Source organism: Vespa velutina, chromosome 3 (genome assembly GCF_912470025.1).
Source record: "Vespa velutina chromosome 3, iVesVel2.1, whole genome shotgun sequence".
NCBI classification, from domain to species: Eukaryota; Metazoa; Arthropoda; class Insecta; order Hymenoptera; family Vespidae; genus Vespa; species Vespa velutina.
In genome coordinates this window covers 5,261,270-5,275,251 of record NC_062190.1, presented here as the reverse complement: position 1 = coordinate 5,275,251, position 13,982 = coordinate 5,261,270, and the positions used below count along the sequence as shown (strand labels likewise).

Below are 13,982 nucleotides of genomic sequence, written 5' to 3'. Positions count from 1 at the left end.
ATAGTCTAGTGTACGAAAGAGAGAAAAAGAAATAAAAAAGGATAGTTCACTATTCTCTTCTACGTTCGATAAAAGGGAAAGAGGAAGAAAAAGAGAAAGAAAACGAAGGAGTGTCGAGGGGCTGTCCTTTATATTCTTTTGGCGAAACACCGAGGTCTGTCCAAATGAAGTGTTGAAGAGCTCTGCCAACACGAATGCGAGCAGAGAAAGTAACACGCGCTTTGAATCGCGAAACTACAAAGGATCGCTGCCGGGCTAATTTGTCTGAATGAGCGAACGATGGACTATGGGGGTACCACGGGGGTTGCTCTGCGAGTAAGGACCTAATTCTGGATAAACACCCTTTCATTATTTCCGGCCTTCGCCAAGTCCCTTCGCCATTGCTACCACCACTACCATCATCATCACCATCACCATCAACCTTCTCTATTTCTCCCTTTTCCGTGCCTTTGTCTTTTGTTCTTAGCGAGTTGTCTTGTAAGGCTGTGAGTACTGGCACTACCTTACGTTTATCGTCGAAAATTCTGTCTAAGAATTAATGTGTATATGTGTGTGTGTGTGTGTGTGTGTCTGTGTGCTACCCATTTTCCTTAGATTACTAGCTCGTTAAATGTCTTTTTTACGATTGTTAATTGTCCAATTGATTCTTTATCCTTTTTGCAATTTCAAGAGCTAAATTCTCAATATTAGTATCTAATATCACAAAGAGATATCTTCCAATAGAATATCATTTCGCTTTTATATTATTTTTATTCTTAAGTTTGAATCTCTTTTATATTAATTTCAAGAAAAGATATCAATTTTTAGGGATAAAGAAATGTCGAACAATTACAGACGAACGGCATAAGATCTAAGACATTTGGTTTTCCGATATCGAAAGATAGATTAATCATTTATTGTTCATCGAAGCGAAGTTTTGGGTGTCCTGACTCGCGATTCCTTGCGATAACCAGTCATTCGTGATTGTTATAATTTGCAATGGTTTAATATAACTCTCATTATCTATATATGGATATAGTACATTATATAAATACATATATGTATTTAGGTATACACATTGACTGATTTAATTAACATGGATCGCAACAGACAGGACGAAGCCGTTTAATGATGAGAACGACTACCGGCTCGTCCAACGTTTCCTGTTGCACTGTCCGTAATAAACAACCCTCTTCCCTTATACGATTCAACCCCTTTCCGCGTACTCCGCCTTCGTCTTCCTCCAGTGCGCGAGTCGAGCGCAGACGGGCAACATCTACTGGCTGTTTATCGATCAGGAAAGTTTGCTTCGATCCGTTGCAAGAGCCGCGTGTTCACGAGAGAAATATAAAAGCTTGAGAAAAAAGTTTTGAAAGGTGCACCGCCTGCACGGCAAGGCTGCGTAATTACGAGATAATTGTCCCAGCATTCGCGAACGATGCCATTATCTTTAACAATTATTTATAACGCTAGCGATAACGTGGCTTTGTGTGCCTAACGAGAAAGCTACGTGAAAAGGGGTTGCTATTTTTATGAGAATTGTACACGACTCGAATGAAACGATCGTAACGTCGTCGAGGAGGTAAAAGAAGGAAAAGGGAAAAAGCAAAGGGACTTGAATCTGGAAGATGAACTCGAGCGAGAAGAGGAAAAAAGAGAAAGAGAAAATATAAAAAGAAAAAAAGAAAGAGAGAGAGAGAGAGAGAGAGAGAGAGAGAGGAAGAGGAAGGTACGTGGAAAGAAGCGAGCGTAAAAAACGAGATGCAATTGGCGTGGGCTTAAAGTAAGTCCTCCGGCAGGGTTCTCTATGCGAGGACGGAGGGTCGATGCGTCCTTTTCGAGCGAGCACCCACCCCCTAATCGATCAATTGAAAATCGCTCGAACGACAATCGATTTCGAATCAATTGGAGGCACGGTGTAAAACTAACTGGATACGTATTTCTCCGGTTGGCAGGGTAGCCGCCTCTCTCTCCTCTTTTCCTTTTCTTATTTTCTCTTTTCTTCTCTTCTCTTCGAACCACACGTAGTAGACTTATCCTCACAAGCTCGTACCTCCTACGAGACACTCCTTGTATTTCTCTCCTCTCTCCTCCTTTTCATCTCGTTTCAAACCATCTCTCTCTCTCTCTCTCTCTCTCTCTCTCTCTCTCTCTCTCTCTCGGCTCTTTGTTTTCCATCAGGCGAACACAATTTTGGTTACAGTTCATTCGATTCTCGTTTTATTTAATTTCCATTAGAGACCAACGTGCATCTGCCATCTGCCCTCCCTCTCATTCTTTGTCTCTCTCTTTTACTCTCTTCTTCGATCCCGTTCTCTTTCTATCTCTGTCTCTTTTTCTCTCTGGTCTCACGTAACACGCGCGGTTTCGCTTCGTTTCCAGTTCCAGCCAGTCTCGCAGTTTTACTTTATCTCTCGTTCCCTCAACCTTTCGGTGCCTTTCTCTATATCTCTTTCTCTCCTCTCTCTCTCCTTCTCCCTCTCTCTCTTTCTTTCTCTCTCTATCTCTCTTTCTCTCTCTCTCTCTCTCTCTCTCTCTCTCTTTTTCTGTCTATCTGTATCCTTTTCCCTCTCAATCTTCTCCTTCCTACACATTGTTCGTGTCTAGCCGATCGACTCTGCTTCTACCGGCCGCTGTCCATTCCCTACTGCACAGCCATTAACTACTTCGTCAGTCGTACAGTAAGTTACGACCCCCGTGATCGCCCGTAGAACGATTTAGATGACCGAGTTAGGAAGAACTTCGATATAACCTAACGGATTTCCAGCAAATTATACCGCTTGAAAGTCGCAGGTGTAGAGAAAGCGAAAGAGAGAGAGAGAGAGAGAGAGAGAGAGAGAAAGAGAGAGAGTCTCGAAATAAATTGAAAAGAAAGAAAGTAAAGAAACGTCGATCGTACATTCAATAATTCTTTTATTTTACATGAACTCGGTCGACTTCGAATAGATATCTTCTTGGCTACGGTCCTTAATCGTTAATACCCGAGACATTGGTTATGTTAACAATGCAATTCTTCGTTTCCTTTTCCAAAAATGCTAATGCGATGTAAATGTGATGGGATATTTCGGAAAAATTTGTCACTGTTCGAGCGTAAAGTAAGCGATGAAATCTCGGAGTAGACGGAAGACAAGGAACATTAGCCGTGCTAGCAATTGCCGATCAAATACACGAAATCTTCCTGACCATTAAAATCCTGCAGCTGGTATCGACGATCCTCCCAGTTCCTATCTTCTTTTTCCTTCGTTTTATCCGATCCTACTCATCTTCTCTCTCTCTCTCTCTCTCTCTCTCTCTCTCTCTCTCTTTAATCTCTTTCTCTCTTTCTCTCTTCATTCCTGTTTCTCTCCTGCTCTAGCTCTCTTTTCGCTCGCCGACACGATAGAATTTCGCTCGTCGTGCTACGAGGCAGCTGATAATTTAAATCGAACGAGTCGAGGCGCACGTAATTCTCAGCGCCGCGAGCTAAACGGTCACCTGGCAATGCCTGGCAATCTGCAAAGCTCGCAAAAACGTATCTCTTCACCCCCGCTACAAAATCGTCTATTATTTCCGTAATGGATTTCGATTTTCCCACACCCTCGAGGAAGAACGCGTCGCGTGTCGCATCGCATCGCATCGCATCGCATTGCATCGCATTGCATCGCATCGCGTCTCGTTGCATTGCGTTGCGTTGCGTTATGTTACGTTATGTTACGTTGCGAACTACAATACATATGTCGACGATTGAATAAAAAATTTACCTTCGTGTATGTGTGAGAGAAAAAATAATTGCCTTACCATGTCATCTTTTTCGCATTACAATTGTATAAAAAAGTATTCGAGTTCTTTCTCCTGTGATAGAAGTAATGTTATTGTTCATTTTCGGAGACGATCTCTTTCGTTAATAAAAAAGATAAGAAAAGAAGAACGCAGACGGTAAAGAAGCGAAGAAATGTATCATACAATGAACGTGTTAATAGGAGGGAAGCGTGAGATACGTTTCGTCCGAAAAATCATTTCTTTCTCCGTAAGGGAGGCAAGATGTAGGAGACAAGCAGCCTGAGAAAAAGGGGTGAAGAGTTCGCGAAAGGCCGATAGTAGAAGGGAGACTTAATGAAACGCGTCTGACGAATAGACCAACTAATTGTATCTGAGAGGAATTAATAAAAACGCCTGACGTCCCTGAGCCTGCAGCACCATTCGCTGAGTCGCTCCGGCTGCCGGCCCGATCCTCTATCATTTATTTCATTTTTCTCGAAGTGCCTTCGAGTCTCTTTCTCTATCCTCCAAGACCAATGTTCGTCCACCGTTCAACCCCATAACTTATGAGTCTTCCCGAGCATCGACTCTAAGCCTATATGCCGTATCTTAAATTATTATTTTTGCAAGCTAACCAATAAGAGAAATAGATACGATGGTACGACGATCGAATACACCAATTCGATCATTTAAAACTACGTAATTTACACAATAGAATTGTGAATAATAATTGTAATTCACATTCCATTTAACATTTCAATTTTTTTCGGGGGTATTTGTGAATTATCAAAATGTATGCGTTTATAATATTTAAAAAAAATTTTTTTAACGTAATTATGATGACAACCCAGAGAAATCTTCTAACTTTATTAAAGACAAATAAAAAGGAAAGGAAGAGAATAAAAAAGAAGAAATTAAGAAGAAAAAGAGAAATCTTGGCGATCGGAGCATCGTAGATGATTATCATCGGCAAGAGAAGCTCTGCGTGGCCGGCGTCGAGGCTTTTTGTGCACTTGAACTCGGTCACACTAAATTTCTGGCCGAGTAGAGTCCAAGTTGCGGCAAGCGGGAGACCAAAAATAATGGGCGCCACGACTAAAACCAAAAATAATCGGGCGCCGCCTGCTGCTCCCTCGGTAAATCACCGTTCTCGGTAGCTGGTGACCAGTTTCACCCCCATCCCCTATTTCAATTCCCTTCCCCTTCCTCTTCCTCCTTCTTCTTCGTCCTACGCCACTAACTCCATCAACTCGGTCCCTTTTACTCGTTGCATTTTCTTTCTTAGAAATGTTCTCTTGTCGAACTTACAAACTCATCGTTTATGCTTTTAATTGGCAGCGATTAAGAAAAATTCGATTGGAACTAGGCATTCGTGTGTTAAAAACACATTTAAGTATTTTTATGCTTTTTAACGAAATTATTTATTACTTTATAAAGAGAAAACAATAAGAAAATGAAAATCAGATTCGTTTTTAGTACAACGAGAAAAGAAAAGTGATATTATTCGAGAATCCACATGCGACATTCGTGAGACGATTTCAAGTTTTTAGAAAATCGTGAGCGTGACTCGACATGTCGGCCAAGTTAAATAAAAATCCACGGTCATAACGCGAGGTTGCGCGAGGATGTGGTGGGAGCCAGAAACGTCCGCAACACTTTGGCAAATGCATCTGTCAGCGAGCGAAAACGCCACGGGAATTGCTTTTCTCTCCATCTATCCAACCATCCTCTTCATCCTCCTCCTCCTACACCTCCTCCTCCATCTCCTTCTCCTCTTTCGTCTCGTACTTCTCTGGTTCTCACTCCTGCCACAACATCGAAACCCATCCTGTTTCTCTCGTTCGTTTCGATCACTCTCCCCCTCTTTCTCTCTCTCTTTTCCTTTCACTCTCTCCTAACCACTCACTCTCACTCCCACATTTCCTCTCTTTCCACTCTCCGGCAATTACTATAAATCAGAATCGCAGTCAATATTTAATCCTCGTGGAATAGTGTTCGGTGTCGGTACGAAAGGGAAGCTGGTACGAAGGGATGAGAGTGCGTAGTCCACGCTTGACTGCAAAGAGAAGAGAGAGAGAGAGAGAGAGAGAGAGAGAGAAAGAAAGAGAGTAGAAGGTGGGGGCTGATGCAACAATGCCAGTAATGCGATAAAATATACTATGTGTCGTGTGGCGGGACGGGAAAAAGGGGTGAAATGTCCACCGTTCGTGCCGGTGACCATCGTGCTTCGTTCATTCGTTCGTTCGTTCGTTCGTTTGTTCGTTCGTTTGTTGGTTCGGCCATTCTCCAACAGAGTAGTTTCAGATAGTCCTCCGAAAAACGATGAAACGCCAAACGGCTCGAAAGGACTCCCGACTGTTGCTCCGGTAATCGCGAAATCCGATCGGCCAGCAGACCTGTGCTTTCAGCTTCTCGTGTCATTATTGTTGACTCGACGTACTTTGTAAAAGAGAGAGAAAGAGCGAGAGAGAGAGAGAAAGAGAGAGAGAAAGAGAAAGAAGAATGAGAAGAAAGAAAATAAGCGAGAAAGAGAGAGAGAGAGAGAGAGAGAGAGAGAGAGAGGAACACGCTATTAACGTTCAGACGATTGCATGCTGCATAAATATAACGTGAAAATTGCACCTCCTTTTATATCGAAGCACGACCCTAGAAACGTACAAGAGTTTGCTCTTTTTACATTTACGCGTCGAAAACGGTTATCGATCGTAATGTTCCTCTTTGCTTTTAACGGAGAACAAATTACTTGGAAGGAACAACAATCGTTGGTTGGTGAAAAGTTAAGGGAAAACACAGCTTGATCTATTGTTCGAGAGAGTTAAATTTGATTTAATGGATCTCATTTGAATAAGACTTTTGCGATGAGGGTGACCGTTCGGGAGTTTGAAGAAGAAGATAAGGGATAAGAGGAGAAAAAGAGGAGAGACTGGAAGACAAGAAGTATGGCCTTGATATTCAGATAAAACACGATCGATTTCTCCTTCCGTGGACGATTACCAACGTGCTCCTTGATTCGAAGAGCTTCTACTTCGACTCCCTCTTGAAGGAGCAGCTAATATTTACAATGTGAATCGAAGTATTTGCGTGATATTCGGCTATAAGCGACAATTCCTCCTCTCTCTCTCTCTCTCTCCCTCTCTCTCTCTTTCTCTCTCTCTCTCTCTATCTCTTGAGTCCTCTTTTATTAAATAGGCAGCCTGACTCCAAGGACGTACCAATTTCGACATCATTACTCCAGGCAATAGTGGTTCGTGACCTCATTATCGTGATTATTACCAGAGTAATTGTGTCCGTCGTTGAAAGTTTGCTCAACGAATCGAACGATCATCGTCTTAAATTATTACACGAGTTTAATTACGCCGATGATCAGATCAAGGCTCTTTTTCACGTTTCTTTTCCTTCTAGAACTAGAATTTTTTTTGTTTATTTTCACAAGCACGATTGATGATATCGATCGAATCGTTAACGATCAAAAGAAGCGATTACTTCGTTGATGGTATGAAACGTAAGTACACCTAATCCAGCGACAAACGAAAGAGGTTGGCAATGGAGATGAAGAGCTATGAGTGCAGTGAGTCATTGTGGGCAAAAGAATGGTTTCTCAAGGGTGCAGTCCTCAGGGAAATCAGAAGGCAGCGGCCTCGGGGATAAACTCGGCAGATCTTGGCGGAGGTACGCCAAAGTAGCTTGTCAATAACTTAAATCTCAATCGTAACTTGGTGCTCCCAACTGATTTCCGTTTCTACGAATCGTATCTTTTCCTTTTCCGATATTCATAGTTGACGTATCTCTCCTCTTTCCTTCAGAGAAAAAGTATCTACCAGTCTCGATACATTTCTACGTATGACGTTTCCTATCGTCGAACTTCTTCGAGCGTGTCCTCCTCAACGTCCATGCGTCGAATCAAACCCGTTCTTCCTAGCGAATCCTTAAAACGAATGTTTTCATAGCGGAACGAATTTCCCGCGGAGAAGGAAAAACGACGAATCGTATTAACGTCCAAAATTCGGTAGAAACTTCTTAGGATCGATTTGAATGAGAACAAAGTTGTAGTAGGTACGTAGCATTACGGCACTCGAGAATCGAGAGGATAGACTTGGATGTATGTCTAGACAAAGAGACGATACGATATATATATATATATATATATATATATATATATATATATATATAAAGAGAGGAGAGAGAAAGAGAGAAAGAGAGCAAGGAGAAAGGTAAGACGCGAAGTACCGCGGATGTAGGTAATTTCACGGTGTTGCCTCGCATTAATACGACTACGAGTTTCGACGAGAGAAACGACGCTTCGTGGAAGGTACGATTTAAGAATGGTGAAAAAGACAGATTTTGGATTCGCTTTTTTCTCTTTTTATCTCTCTCTCTCTCTCTCTCTCTCTCTCTCTCTCTCTCTCTCTCTCTCTATCTATCTATCTATCTATCTCTTTCTCTTTCTCTCTTTCTCTCTTTCTCTCAGAGTAACAGCCGCGAAAAAGGAGACTTCCGAATAGACTTTCCGATGGCGTCACCAATGGAGATTGAATCTAAGCCATCCCTGGTAACCTCGTTATCCTCCAGTCGGTCGAAATCTCCATCCCTCTTCCTGCCTTTTACTCGGCTCTTTCGGTCGGCGGCTACAGCTTTTACTCGACGCCGGATTGTTTCTTTCATCGGACGCGAAATTTGATTTGCCGGGCTTTTTATCAGCCAGACGGTCTACGATAGAGGAGAATGAAAGAGAGAGAGAGAGAGAGAGAAAGAGAGAGAGAAAGGGAATACGAGAAGGTAGGGGTTATTAACGACCCTCTTTTCAACGCGTTCGAGCTTTCCAAAGCAGCACCTTCCAAACATGAACAGCGAAAAGGCTGGGAAAGGGCTGAGAAAGGGCTTGGGTTGGTTGCCATTCGCGGTTATCGAGCACTTCCTATCGTGAGATTGGCACGAACTGTCAACCGATTCCGTATATGTATGAAAGGAGAGTGCATCATCGTTGCATCTATAAACAGCGATAGAATATGGAGCAAACGGGGACAGCCCTTTCTTACCGTCGCCATGAATCTCGAAATGGAATTGCTAATCCATCTGGATGCCGTTTAATCCCAATCTGAGCGGGCGATCGCAGTATGCGAAACGGTCGTAGTTATCACTGATGACACATTGGTTGATAGGTATGGTTGAACTACTGACCTCTTTGAGAATTTACGCATCTTGATATCCAAGACAAAACGTTTCTCCGATCATTTAAAAATATTTCTTTTTTTTACGTCATATCTTGATATTGTCAATTTTAATTGAAATAATGTTAATATATATGTGTGTCAAATGTGTTTAAAAAATAAAAAAAAAATATAACGATATATAAGCAAGGAAAGTTTGAAAGTATTTTTTAAATCGAGACTTCGTTAACAGTTTTGTTTGTAGCTACAGGTGATTCGAGAGATACGTAAACAAAACAAAGCCTCGAGCGCCTCTGACCAACCTACAGCTTGGCATGCTTTTTATTCCGCAATAGTACCTCGGCTCGATAACATCTAGGCATTCGGGAAAAACTATAAACGTGTCGAAACTTATATCGAGTCGGAAGGAATCCAGCGTGATGGTAAGGGGAATACTTTCTCTCTTCTCTCCTCGTATTATTTTCTTCGATATATAAGAAATACTTGTATATGTTTCATAAAATCGAAAAAGAGATAAGGGTTTCTGCACGCACCCACTTCCACGTGGTAAGACTTGAAAAATCGACATTACTTTCGTTTTAAAGCGTCTTTTATTATTGTATATGATGAAAATACTATCGAGCTAATTGGTTGCGTATTCAAATCTATAACTTTCATAAAATTATTTTTGCTTTTCGAAAATATTTAATATTAATGATTTATATATTTTTTTTTCTATTTATACATAAACTCAAAACAAAGAAACGATCATTGTACATCGATAAATAATGAAAATGAATAACGAAACAACGAAGAAGACACATTAAGATCGTAAGATTGATGTAACATTAGATAATCATATTGCTATTAATGTATCTACAAAAAGTAAACATCGTTGGTGAGTTATTCGTACGGAAATGATGCGACCCGTCCAAGTGATGACAGGTCGTTGGCTAATGGCAAAGGTAAATTGAGAAACGGAGAAGAGAATCGAGGCGCACTGCGGTCGTATTAATAATCTTGAACGCGAGTTACTTACCACGCACGATCGCGTCGGGTATACCGTTTGCCGCGAAGTCACGAGCAAGTATAATTCGAGCTAACGAGTACTAGAGAGAGAGAAAGAGAGAGAGAGAGAGAGAGAGAGAGAGAGAGAGAGAGAGACTATAGCGGCTGGGAAGAAGAGGAAAGGGGTTGATGATAGTGGTAGTAGAGCTGCTGTTGCTGCTATTGCTATTGCTACTGCTATTACTAGCGGAATAAGGAGCTTCGTTGGTATAGGACGAATGGTTGGTAAGTGAAGTAAAATCAGCTCCCGTACCTGTATCGCGCTTAAACTTTGAGGTTAATTCCTCTCGTTACATAGCGAAATGCCTGCGCACTTTCCTTACCATTCAATCGTACATTTAGAATCGCATTGTAGAATGAAAACTTATTCGATTTTAAAAATAAATCATATGCTTGTGATATCTCCTCGTATTTCTTCGTTCATTCGAGTAGAAATTAATCGATATATCGTAATATTCGACCTGCATCGTCTGAATTTAGATTCGAGACACTCCAAAAGACCATAGCTAACGTTACCTTATAGTTTACTAAAGGATTCAATGATCCAAGAGTGTTTCCAAGAATGTCAGCGCAAGAGAGACTTACTGAGCTTGATCCATGAACGGTACTTGGAGGTATCCCTTTGTAGAGCTAGCCGAAATCCCGACAACATTGTTGTCGTTGGTGGTGGTAGTGGTAATAGTGGTGGTGTAGAAGGTGCGGTAGCGGCACGTCGACGAAAGTGGAGGGAGGATTTTGCAAGGTGAAAGAGAAGTAGGAGGAGGGATGACGAGTGAAAAGGGGTTGCCCGCCACATTAGTTGGCGTATCCAAGTTCCAGGCATCCAATCTATTACGACCAGTTCGGCATTAGTAATGTGTCGTCGGTGGTAGCTAGGAGAGCTAGAAGAGGTACTTGTGTGTATGTGTGAGATAGAGTCAGGGAAAGAGTAAGAGAGAGAGAGAGAGAGAGAGAGAGAGAGAGAGAAAGAGAAAGAGAGAGGTAGCCGTAGAAGGCTACGTCGTAGATTTGGAAGAGGAAAGGGGAGAACGGATGAAGGAGATTGGGGGGAAGGCGAACACGACATCAAAACTTGCTTGAGCGAATCTAAACTAACCGAGTAACTCTCCGCGTTACGGGTTACGATATAGGTATGTCTAGGAGAGCGCCACGGTAAATCGGTAGATGCTGATGGTGGTGGTGATTCTGGTAGGTAGGTGGGGTTTGTATATGAAATAGAGGCCGAACGAACGCCGGGAAGGACGACAAGGAAGAGGAGGTTGCACGGAAACCGAACAATCTCAGGTACAGGTAGCTTCGAGAACGATGAAGCGAGTGAACGTGTAAAGTAAAGAGAAGGGAGAAGAGGAAAAGGGAAGAGTAAAGAGAGATAAAGGAGAATGAGCTAACTCAAGCGTATATATCGAAACATGTATAATTCTAACCGTATTCCACCAAACTATGACATATTCCAGCATTAGCTATTCCAACAAGATCCCACCTTTGCCCACCTTTCCTTCAACTTCAACACACCTATCCACCAGCCGCTCTCCTACCTTTGAAACAACCTTTCTCACCGTCCTCGATTTACTTCTATCCTTCTTGTTCGTTCCGAACCACGAACAAGGCTGGCAACCGTCAACGAGAGAACTTTAACTCTACGTGGCATCAGAATATGCCAAGATGGTAAAAGAGGAAGGGTTCCTGACAGCAGGATGATAAACGCAACCAGACTGACTATACCATTTGCGGTAACATCACGCGGATAACTTACGGAGGATCTACCTGATATATTCGATCGCATACGATAATGCGATTTTAGAAATAGAATATTTTGGAAGAACTTACCTTGTCTAGAAAATGTCTTTGATGAAGAGCTCCAAGGGCTGCAGAGGCTGATGCATGATCCGCGTACTCCACGAACGCATATAGCTCATTTCTAGACTGAAAAGAGATAATCAGAGACGTTCGTAAAAACATTTCGTACATTTCTTTCTTCTTTTGCTTTCTCAACTTTTTTTTTTTTAGACACATCGAAAATTGAGCAAATATTTTTCTTCAGAAAGAACGAATCGAAGATACGATTCGTGAGATATATTAATAAATTGTTCATTTTCGAAATATGTGAGGGTTAGGTGCTAGATGGTTATAATAAGTAATATGATTCCGAGCTGGAGCCGCATTGGATGCAATTACGTTGCATCGCGATTAATTTCGTTATTACCCTGCTCGCTAATTGCCCATAATGAACGTCTATATAATATGAAGTAGAACATAATAATATAATTAGTAATACGAGTACAATAAGTATCTTGAGTTATAGTTAGGATCCTTTAAAACTTGCTATGTTCTGATTAAAACTATGTTTCATTTGTTCTTTATACTTCTTATTAAATATTATCAACGATAATGTTAAACTGTGTGGATTGCATATGCAACAGAAATATAGATATTTCTATACGATACACGATGTCATTTGGTTAATCTTTCAATGCAGTTCGTTAGGATATCCGATTATTCAATGAATATCGATCACTCACTGATATTGTCACAGTAATCGACGTCTAACAAACATACGTATAGATGCGTAATAGGGTACACACACACACACACACACATACATGTAGATATATATATATATATATATATAAATGAATTATATATACCTTTTTCTCTCTCGTTAATTTTATGAATTAATAAGTCCTTTGTGATTTCATTAAAAGATTTAATTATCTCTTCCCTTTTTAACGATACGCGAGAAGATTTTTACATACGTAAATATTTGAGATGAATTCGAAAGTTCGCTTTTTTATCGAAAGTCGAAGTGCTTACGGTTGAATGTCGAAAACGTTGAAATATCGTTTCCGTGAAACGAGAAAAATGTATAGAAACGATATGGTAAAGAAGTAAGTAGGAGGAAACGACTCGGTTTCGACGCACTTATATTAAAAGCATAGTAGAGGTATATCTCGATGTAGGAAAAGACGGAAGACTAGGAGCTCGCAATATCATAGGGAGAGAGAGAGAGAGAGAAAGAGAGAGAGAGAGAAAGAGAGAGAGAGAGAAAGAAAGAAAGAAAGAAAGAAAGAAAAAAGAAAGATATAGAGGGAGAGTCTCGCAAATCGTACGATAGTATGACAGACAAGGATGAAATCAGCGGTGATTTAAGGCCATTCGGTTGACCCCACAAACGAATGGATCCGAGTCCCTTTTTTCTTTTATGCTTTCTTCCGAGTGCTCCTACTCAATTCTTTTCCCTTTCCCTCTGACCCTACTCTCGACAATAATGCATCCATTTTGTAGACGTATCGTTGACAAGAAGAAAAATTCAAAGGACGATCCTCGAGAGGAAAAGAAATCCAATACTTTTGCTGAAGTTTATTCGCGATGACCACCTTTGATTTTTAAAGGGAAAGGACGATCGAAGGAACTTTAAGAAAATTCACGAATAAGTCTAGGCATACGTATTTCATAATTATTATTAAACGTATGACATAAGAATCAAGTCGTTTTTCTTGATCTTTTCATTTTAAACCAAATATATATACATATATACACATGCTGATACGTAGCTCGCTATTTTTCATATCGGTGTGCGCAAGAGAAGGAGGCCGTTAACGTCTCTCGAGCAATGCAATAGGGACTCCTTCCCGTGAGTTGATGTCACGTGAAACGACTTATCTTTTGTTGACGGACAGTGCACATAAGATAGATGCGCTCACCGAATGAACGTCATAAACCTTATCCTTCTCTGGCACGTCGCGTTTATTCGCAAGAAATGCGCGACGTATCTATGCTCATATGAAGGCGTTCGTGTATATATATATATATATATATATATACATAAGTATATATATATATATATAAACTCAAATGTATATATCTCACGACATCTCTGCGGTACAGGCTTATTTGTAGATATCACGTTGCATTGTCTAGCGCCTCCTCTTTCTCCTTCATTTTCGTTACCCTTCATACGTATAAATAAAGTGATAAAAAATATTATCGAATGATATTTCAGAATATTCTCTTTTTCTCTCCCTCTCTCTCCTTTTATATCTATCTATTTAT

The 13,982-nt window shown here is 40.9% G+C and overlaps 1 protein-coding gene across 4 annotated transcripts in view; it reads right to left on the bottom strand.

The window, feature by feature from the left end:
* The window catches only part of LOC124947720 (nucleolysin TIAR-like), a 506,703-nt gene that overhangs the window by 409,797 nt on the left and 82,924 nt on the right, over positions 1–13,982 (bottom strand). For all 4 annotated transcript variants that reach the window (XM_047490256.1, XM_047490261.1, XM_047490260.1 and 1 more), the window contains exon 3: positions 11,760–11,855. In XM_047490256.1, the coding sequence (XP_047346212.1) occupies positions 11,760–11,855 (96 nt within the window). The remainder of the gene's footprint in view (positions 1–11,759; positions 11,856–13,982) is intronic.